General features: G+C 40.3%; 1 protein-coding gene and 1 long non-coding RNA gene across 3 annotated transcripts; one reads left to right on the top strand and one right to left on the bottom strand.

The window, feature by feature from the left end:
• Positions 1-2,476: 2,476 nt before the first annotated feature.
• On the top strand, positions 2,477-6,106 carry LOC131015962 (FT-interacting protein 1). The gene has a single exon (XM_057944478.1). It carries the CDS (start codon positions 2,873-2,875, stop codon positions 5,918-5,920), a length of 3,048 nt encoding a protein of 1,015 aa, XP_057800461.1. The 5' UTR covers positions 2,477-2,872; the 3' UTR covers positions 5,921-6,106.
• A 1,577-nt stretch (positions 6,107-7,683) lies between these two features.
• On the bottom strand, positions 7,684-8,781 carry LOC131015961 (uncharacterized). 2 transcript variants are annotated; one of them, XR_009098800.1, is made up of 2 exons: positions 8,311-8,781; positions 7,684-8,215 (listed from the first exon to the last, which is right to left on the bottom strand). It is a non-coding gene; the product is annotated as an uncharacterized LOC131015961 (long non-coding RNA). The 2 variants fall into 2 exon arrangements; XR_009098801.1 differs by having other exon boundaries at positions 7,684-8,191.
• Between the last annotated feature and the right edge of the window lie 1,332 nt (positions 8,782-10,113).

Here is a 10,113-nt window from a genome sequence, read left to right as displayed (position 1 = left end):
TATTGAAGCTCATATTCCCTAATTGCTCCGTGGCTACGCCCTCAACGATATGTTATTATATTGTACAGTTGATCTAGTATAATAAATAGATGCTTATTATATTGCAAAGGCCTTTATTTTTTAGGATTAGTTTTTGTGTATTAATTCATTAGCTTATTAAAATGACTTGGAATTTTTGGGATATTTTAGTATATTTGATAATGCCTATTATCTTAATTCATTTCGCTTGAAGATCAAAATATTTAATTATACATTTTATCAATTTTGAAAAGTAAACGTTCTCAAAAAGTTAATCAATTGTTTGAGAAAATAGGAATATTGCTTCTTTGATAGAAGGGATATTATTATTTTTAGATGAAAAATTGCTCTTTTTATTAAAAAAAAAATTATCGCCCTTTATATGTTCACTCACGAAACTTTGATGAATTGATTTTATTTTCAAGTTTAGATATATGACCTTACCGGTGATCTACGTGGACTTCGTTTCCAAATTAAAGCAATGATGTGATTTCTTTAAAAAAATTATGTCAATTTCTAACGACTTCGTTTCGTTTAACTTCATGAATATTTTTGTTGCCAATGTGATTATTTGATGTCTGAAAAGTGAGTTCGGTATATATTTGAAAATGGAATCAAATTATTAGGTACTCTCTTCGAATCTCCGAAAATTATGGTATTTTTTTATTTGGAAATGACTCTACAAATTTTTTCATTCACTATTTATAAAAAAATATGAGACGCAATCTCCACTTAAAATACAATTACACCTTTTTTTTTAAAATTCGTATCATCTCTTTTGAACCATAATTTTTAGGGACAAATGGAGCACTATCTGTGAATGTAAAAAACAGAAAGCAAAATATCATAGAATTTAGAGTCAAATATTTAAAATGGCAATTCTTAAATAAAAATAACAATAAAAATTAAATACTCTTGAACATAATCTATATAATATATGATTAATTGTCTATAAATACACGAATTATACCCAAATTTTAGTTTTTAATCAATTATATTTTTTTGGTAAAAAAAAATTTAATTTTTTTGTAATTTGACCCGAGCCCAAAGTTCTTTGACTAATACTTCCTCCGTCCACTAATTCAAGGCCTACTTTCCTTTTTGGTCCGTCCACCAACTTAAGGCCTATCTATTTTTAGTAAGTTTTTATTCATATTTTAATTGGTGGGTCTCAATAATCAATACACTTTTTATCCACTCAACTAATAAATAATATACTTTGTGGGTCCCTTTCTCCACTCAATCAATAAACAATACATTTTGTGGATCCCTTTCTCCACCCAACTAATAAAAATACACTTTTTCTTAAAACTCGTGTTTTTTCATGTAGGCCTTGAATTAGTGGACGGAGGTAGTAACTTGATTGCCTGGAGTTCGATGGAAAATCTGAAAGTACTGTTGGAAAGCTTTTGATGTTATCTTTCTAATGATACTTTTATTGTTGAGATTTGATTACCGAAATTGATCAAAAAAGGGCATAAAGGTTGATGTCATGAAACTCTATCATTAGAAAGTTAACGTTAAGAGTTTTCCAACGGTACCTTCAGATTGCCCATTAGACTCCAAACATTCAAGTTGTTTAAGAGCTTATAAGTCTTTTAAAACAGCTTATAAGCTGTTTAAGAGCTTATAAACTCCTTCAAAGTGTTTGGCAAAATAAATTTCTAAAGAGCTTATAAGCTCTAAAAATAAGCTCTAAGAGCTTATAACCTTCCAAAAAATAAGTTCATATAGCCCAGTTTATTTTTTCATTATATTATAAGCAACTTTCATTTACAAAAATAACTCAAACTATTTTTTTTTTCATCATATATCATTTTAATTTCATTTTTCTCCGATTTTCACTTTCTAACAATGATTTTCTCTCACTAACTAAAAATCTTATGTTTAGCTTATAAGCTCAATTAACCAGAGGGCTTAGCCCACTGGCCACCGGGTCCTCACTTAAGTGAAGTGACCCGGGTTCGATCCCTCTTGGGAGCGAATTGGAGATGGGAGATATAAGGTGGATCTTGGTGAATGGAGAGATAAGGTGGTTCTTGGAGTGGATGGGAAACTAATTACTAATATCTAACATGACTTTGCCCGATCAAAAAAAAAAAAAAAAAAAAAAAAAAAAGCTTATAAGCTCAATTATCCAAACACTTTGACAACTTATAAGCTCTTAAAATATCTTATAAGCTCCAAGAGATTATAAGCTCTTTAAAATTAATTTAGCCAAACACCCTCTCAGTCACGACAAAAATTTCAGACATCAAATTCTTAATTCGGAGCCAACGAGAGGTACCTTCTTACAACCTGTCTAAGAAAGAAAAATTAGTTCGTAAAAGGGGTGCGTTCATCTCGATAAACAGAAAGAGATTAAGAAAAGAACAAAGGCATCTTTGGGCAACTTCATAAGCTTATAAAGTTCAAAATCACTTTGTTCTCTTTTTATTTCAAAATCGAGTTTACATCTCCCAGTTCAAATTACCTTATCACTCCTATTGCTTTTACCTACTTAGGCATTGCTGCATTCAGAAGAATGGAATGTCTCTCAAAAAAGTGACAGACAAACAAATAAGAGTTAATTCACTTTTATCACTAAATATTTCTTTCCCTCTTTTTAGAACTCCAACACAAAGGGCCTTGATACCTTACCTCCAAAATTGTTTGCTACATCAACTAAATGTGCAGCTTCTTGATCAAATCATTCTTTCCTTGAAACCCTGATGAAGCTGCAACAGTAGCTTGTGTAGTATCATATATGATGATAAACTTAATAGTTTTCTTGTGCATTAAATTAGTGGGATTTCTTGAGAGCACCAACTTGTTGGTAACTTGAGAGAGGAGCTAAGGTAGCAGAAAAAGGAGCATGAAGTTGGTGGTGGAAGTTATAGATGCTCATGATCTCATGCCCAAAGACGGCCTTGGATCAGCCAGTCCATACGTCGAAGTCGATTTCCAAAACCAGCTGAGTCGAACCAAAACCATCCCCAAAAACCTCAACCCCATTTGGAACCAGAAGCTCTTGTTTGATCTCGACAGCCACCACCTCCATTCTAGCATTGAGGTCTCCGTGTACCACGAGAGGCGGCCTGTCCCCGGCAGGAGCTTTCTTGGGAGGGTTAGGATCTCTTGCTCGAATCTTGTCTCCAAAGGCGACCAAGTTTATCAGTCTTTCCAGCTTGAGAGCAAGTCTTTCCTTTCATTTGTTAAAGGTGAGATTGGCCTCAAAATCTATACTTCGTCATCAGAATCTCATCATCCTAATAATTCTACTCCTAAAATCAGCAGCCTTCCTACTACTACTACTACTACTCAAGCCCCCATTGTTGATGATTCTATCACGTTGATACAAGTCAAAGGCAACACTAAAACTCATACAAATCAAGCAGAAACCGCCTCCGCTACCAGAATTCCGATTCAAGAAGCTCATACTAGTGTGATTGAAGAGTGTGGTGGAGTTAGATCAGAAACCACTCGCCACATTCACAAGCATCAGCAATCAACCCCTTCATCGGTGACTAGAACAGACCGCGTGCATCATCTCACAATGCAGCAGCAACAGCAAACCGGACCTAAGTTGCGGAGGAGAGCAGAGCACGAGCCCAACGTACGATCTCAGGGAGACGACGACTTTGAGGTGAAGGAAGCGAGCCTCCACCTGGGCGAGCAGTGGCCTAACAACGGCGGGAGAGCGTGGATGAGCGGTGAGAGAATGGCGGCCACGTTAGACCTCGTGGAGCAGATGTATTACCTCTACGTCCGAGTAGTGAAGGCCAAGGATCTGGCGGTCAGCGCCATCACGGCTAGCTGCGACCCTTACGTGGAGGTGAAGCTCGGCAACTACAAAGGCAGAACACGGCACGTGGAGAGGAAGACGAGCCCCGAATGGAACCAGGTTTTCGCCTTCTCGAAAGAGCGAATCCAGTCGTCCATTCTGGAGGTGTTGGTGAAGGACAAGGAGATGGTGGGGAGGGACGAGTGTCTGGGCAGAGTAGTGTTTGATCTGAATGAGATCCCGACGAGAGTCCCGCCCGACAGCCCTCTGGCGCCGCAGTGGTACAGAATGGAGGGGAAGGCGAGAGGCGAAGTGATGGTGGCGGTGTGGATGGGAAGTCAAGCAGATGAGGCATTCACAGAGGCATGGCATGCGGATGCTGCCTCCGTGCATGGAGAGGGCGTCTATAACATAAGGTCCAAGGTGTACGTGTCGCCTAAGATGTGGTACCTGAGAGTGAACGTCATCGAAGCTCAAGACGTGGTCCCGGGCGAGCGGAGCCGCCTCCCGGAGGTGGCGGTGAAGGTGCAAGTGGGGAGTCAGGTGCTGAGAACAGGGGTTTGCCCCAACAGGACAGCCAATCCGATTTGGAACGAGGATCTCCTGTTCGTGGCTGCGGAGCCGTTTGAAGAGCATCTCGTGTTGACTGTTGAGGATCAGATTCATGAGTCCAAGGATGATGTTCTGGGAAGCATAACCCTGCCTCTGGATTCGGTGGAGAAGCGGCTGGATCACCGGCCTGTGCATTCACGGTGGTTCAATCTTGATCGCAGGAGAGTCCACAAATTCTCAAGCAGAATACATTTACGAGTGTGTTTGGAAGGAGGGTACCACGTGCTGGACGAGTCCACCATGTACATAAGCGACCAACGCCCCACCGCGAAGCAGCTGTGGAAGCCCCCCGTGGGCGTGCTGGAGGTGGGGATCGTCAGCGCGCAGGGGCTGCTGCCCATGAAGATGAAGGAAGGCAGGGGAAGCACAGACGCTTATTGCGTGGCCAAGTACGGCCAGAAATGGGTGAGGACGAGGACCATACTCGACACTTTTAGCCCCAAGTGGAACGAGCAGTACACTTGGGAAGTCTACGATCCCTGCACTGTCATCACGCTCGGCGTCTTCGACAACTCCCACTTGGGCGGCGGCGGCGGCGGAGTTCGCGACACGAGGATAGGGAAGGTGAGGATACGGGTGTCGACGTTGGAAGCCCACCGCGTGTACACGCACTCGTATCCGCTGCTGCTGCTGCATCCGTCTGGTGTGAAGAAGATGGGGGAGATCTCACTGGCGGTGAGATTCACCTCTCTCTCGCTCGCCCACACCATCTACATCTACGCTCAACCCTTACTCCCCAAGATGCACTACCTCCACCCCTTCACGGTCAACCAGGTTGAAAACTTGAGGTACCAGGCGATGAACATCGTGGCGGCGCGGCTGGGGCGAGCGGAGCCGCCGCTGAGGAAGGAGGTGGTGGAGTACATGCTGGATGTGGACTCGCACATGTGGAGCATGCGGCGGAGCAAGGCCAACTTCTTTAGGATGACGGCGCTCCTCTCCGGCGCGATGTCGATGAACCGGTGGTTCGAGGATGTGTGCAACTGGAAGAATCCGGTGACGTCGGTGCTGGTGCACGTGCTGTTCCTGATACTGATATGGTACCCGGAGCTGATCCTGCCGACGGCGTTCCTCTACGCGTTCGTGATCGGGGTGTGGAACTACAGGGTGCGGGCGAGGCAGCCGGCGCACATGGACGCGCGGCTGTCGTGGGCGGAGGCGGTGCAGCCGGACGAGCTGGACGAGGAGTTCGACACGTTCCCGACGTCGAGGCAGGGGGAGGTGGTGCGGATGAGGTACGACAGGCTGAGGAGCGTGGCGGGGAGGATTCAGACGGTGGTGGGGGACGTGGCGACGCAGGGGGAGAGGTTTCACTCGCTGCTCAGCTGGAGGGATCCCAGGGCCACCAGCCTCTTCCTGGTGTTCTGCCTCGGCGCGGCGGTGCTGCTCTACGTCACGCCGCTGCGCCTGCTGCTGCTGGCGGCGGGGCTGCATGTCATGAGGCACCCCAGGTTTAGGAGCAAGCTGCCCTCCATTCCGAGTAACTTTTTCAGGAGATTGACTGCCAGGACGGACAGTATGCTCTGATCATCCACTTAATTTCTCCTATCTTTTCTTTTGCTTGTGTAATTTGTTGATTTCTGTTATGGTGTAAATAGGCGTTGTAATAAATTAAGGGAAATGTGTCTTGTTATTTGCTAGTTCATTGTTGTTTTGATGAATAAGGATTAATGGTGGCAAAAAGTTCATGCATGTTTCATGTTTCCTCTTCAAGTGTTTATCAAATCTAAAAGCTGTGGATGAAAAAACCAATTCTGATTCAAGTTTCAAAAAATACCCATTTTCAAATTGAGAAGATTAAAAATACTATCCATTTATGACAAATCAATGATAAATTAACTCTAGTTACCTAATTTATATACGAGTGATGGACAAAAATATCATTACAAAATTAAATTAAATATCATTTACGTACTTTAATTTAAGTAATTTTATTAACTAAGATTTATTTATCTATTTAGGGGCATTTACTTTAAGTGATAAGATAGATTGATAATAAAAGTAATGACTGATTTTACACATTCCTAAAGACAAAAAAAAAATATCCACTATAACAGATGGAAAATATCCACTATAAAAGATGGGCTTGAAATGACAAAATTGTTTGTACTTAAATTGCAAACTTTGTTCCATATGCTCGATAAATGTAAGTCGAGCATGCACTAGTGCTCGACATGTTCGACTATTGCGAATCGAGTATGTCCAGCATTAGTGTATTTGCGAGTCAAGCATTTTTAGAAAATGCTCTAATGCTCGACGTACTCGATCATTACGAGTCGATGAGTTAATTGAGCATCAATGATCGAGCATCAATGCAAAATACACTAATACTCGGCATAAGGGTAAAAAAGAAATCCTAAATGAGTAAAATTGCATCCCAATAAGTGTCACTTTTTCCATTTTTGTCCATCTCATAAGAAAATATCACTTTCATTTTGGGACATATTATCACTTTTTGTAAAAAGTAGTGAGTTTTTTTCTCCACTCTGCATATTAATTACCAAACATTTGTTAAAATTGTGTCATCTCTGAGTGATACTCTCTTACAGGACAAAAGGAGTGTATTTTCTTAAAGGTGAGTATTTTTAAAGTTTTGTCATTTAGAATAGGTATATATCATTTTGCCTCTTGATATAACATAGAATTGAGTATTTGAAGTATAAGATGGTCAAACAAGTTTAAATTAATCAATCCAACAAAGTAAATAATAAATTTTCATGAATTATTTTTATATATTTGCCATATCACTCAAAGTATACGTTCATGTATAATTATTTTTATCATTTTTTTTATTAATTACTCCCTCCGTCCGCCAAGATTATGGCAATTTGCTTGGGCACGAGATTTAATAAAATTGGTGATGATTTTGATGTAGTGGAGAAAGGGTCCCACCACTTTATGAGATGAGTGGTTGAGATTGAATTTTGATTGGTTTTTTTGTAAATAAATAGTGTTAGTAAGGATAAAATATTAAAGAGGATGGTGGGCCATTGCCATAAAAGGAAAGTGACATAATCTTGGCGGATGCCCGATATAGTAATTGTGACATAATTTTGGCGGACGGAGAGAGTATAATTTATTATTAGGATAGTAAATCCAAAGTTATGGTATATCATTTTTTCAAAATTTTCAATTTTTGGAATAATAGATAAGTATAATTTATAATTCATAATATTATAATAAATTTACTTTTATAAAAAATATTGTTAAAGTGATAGATATAAGTGTTAATAGGCTCATAATGGGAGAGGATGAAACACAAAAAATTGTAAGACATTAGATCTTATCTCGAAAACAGTAAAAAGGCTAAAATTAGAAGGGTTAATTGCCTATAAATCCATAACGTTTCCACGGAATTGGTTTTTGCTCCTAATTTGGAAAATCTGCTTTTAAATACATAACCTTTTGTTTTTGTCTCGTTTTTGTCCGATGAACGATTTTTTTCTTATCCCGGCGCCGGAAACGACACGATGGCAGCCGGAAATTGACACCTAAGCATATTATGACATGTGGAAAAAAAATCCACATCATTATCATCTTCTCCAAACCCCCAATCTCAAACCCTAATTTCCCTCCCCAAACCCGCCGCCGCCTCCCCCCTGCCACCACCACAGGCGCCGCCCTTCCGCCGCCACCTCCCCTCCCCCAACACGCCGCCGCCTCCCCATCAGCAGAGAACAGGAAGAGCAGCGCCGCTGCCCCTGCCCCCTTCCCAACCCGCCGCCTCAATTCGCCATCCGACTCCTTCGTCCCACCAAATGAAATCGGCACACCTCCATTCACCACCACCATCACGTACTGCAACAACCACGATTGAAATTCCTAAACTAACAAAATTAAGTTTCCAGAAATTCACGATTGAAATTCGACGACAAATCGAATCAAATCAAAACATAGCAGAGGGAACCAGGTCTTACAGATTCGAGTTTGCCGATGATTTTGGCAGCGGTTTTTTCTCATTTCTCATTTCTTCCTCCAGATGCCAGCGGGGAGGCGATACACGGCGAGGACGAGGAGGTGCACCATTCTCTGATTCAGTCCTCAAAAATCGACTATGGATTAGGGCTTGATTTTTCTTCAAATCCAAAACTCAAATCCATACCCTCCTCCGTTGTTGGGTGGGCCTCTGCAATTTCGCGTTTCTAAGGACCACGGCCTCTGTATTGCCCGATGGGCTCGGGGCCGGTGGGGAAAAATGGAAGGATCCGGTGAAGGTGGGTAATGGAGAGGCCGGTGGAGGTAGGGATTGGCAAGGGGGTGGGGTGAAGTGGAGGGGTGCCGCGTGCGCAATCGGTGGCGGCGGCGGCAGAGGGCGGATGGTGGGGGAAGGAGAGGGAACGGCGGGCGCCGGCGTATGATGGTGGCAAGGGGCAGCGCCGGGTTGGGGAAATGGGGGGAGGGGGAAGAAGACATGGGTGGGATTTGGGAGGGGTTATTCCATGTCAGATTTTTTTTCTTTTTTATTTTAAATTTTATTTTATTCCACATGTCATAATATGCTTAGGTGTCAATTTTCGGCTGCCACGACATCAATTCCGGCTGCCACCGTGTCGTTTCCGGCGCCGGGATAAGAAAAAACCGATCATCGGACAAAAACGAGACAAAAACGAAAAGGTTATGTATTCAAAAGCAGATTTTTCAAATTAGGAGCAAAAACCAATTCTGTGGAAACGTTATGGATTTACAGGCAATTAACCCAAATTAGAATAACCACTTTGAAAAAAAATTATTGATACAAAAAATTGCTAGAATTAACATTTTTTATGGGTTAATTGCCCATAAAATACTGAACTTTCGTTCAATTCTGATTTTGCAAATAAAATTTGAACTGTAGCGTGATAATTACTAAACTTTAGATTTTATCTGATTTTGCTACTTATCCAAATTTCGGTCAAATATCAGGCTAATATGACGTGCCAATATTTGACATAACGTATCTATTGTTAATTTTTTATTAATAATAAAAAATTAATTTTTTATTAATAATAAAAAAAGAACACAAAACAAATAACCCAAATTATCAATAACTTAATATATCAAATCAAATAATAGTATTTTTTTAAATTCTCAAGTTTAAATCATTTTTTTTCTAGTTCACTATTACACAATTGATTCCTCCAATATATAAAATAGAAGTCATTCAAATAATATACATATGCATAGTTTTTTTAAAAATTTAATCTTTAGATACTGAAAATTTAATAAACTTTATTACTTAGCTAAATAATTTTTTATATATATTAAGTTATTGAATTTATTCATTTAATTAATTCAACTAAAAAGTACTATTATTTGTTTTTATATATTAAATTATTGACAATTTGAGTTATTTGTTTTGTGTTCTTTTTTTACTGATAAGAAATTAATAAAAATATTATTTTGCCAACTAATTGTCACGCAAGAATAAATACGCCACGTCAAATTTGGCATGTCATATTATATACTCCCTCCGTCCACGAAATGAGTACCCATATTTCCTTTTTCGTCCGTCCACGAAATGAGTACCCATTTCCCTTTTTGGCAAGTGTACCCCACACATCTCTTTAATTAATACACTAAAAAAGTGGGACCCTTAAACTATTTACACTACACCCCATACATTTCTTAAAACCCGTGCCGTCCACAAATGGGTACTCATTTCGTGGACGGAGGGAGTATTAGCCTAGTATTTGGCCGGAATCTGGATTAGTAGCAAAATCAGATAAAATTAAAAGTTTAGT

The sequence above is a fragment of the Salvia miltiorrhiza genome, chromosome 3 (assembly GCF_028751815.1).
Source record: "Salvia miltiorrhiza cultivar Shanhuang (shh) chromosome 3, IMPLAD_Smil_shh, whole genome shotgun sequence".
Classification (NCBI taxonomy): domain Eukaryota; kingdom Viridiplantae; phylum Streptophyta; class Magnoliopsida; order Lamiales; family Lamiaceae; genus Salvia; species Salvia miltiorrhiza.
The sequence above is the reverse complement of the archived record's forward strand: the minus strand, read 5'-3'. Positions and strand labels throughout refer to the sequence as shown.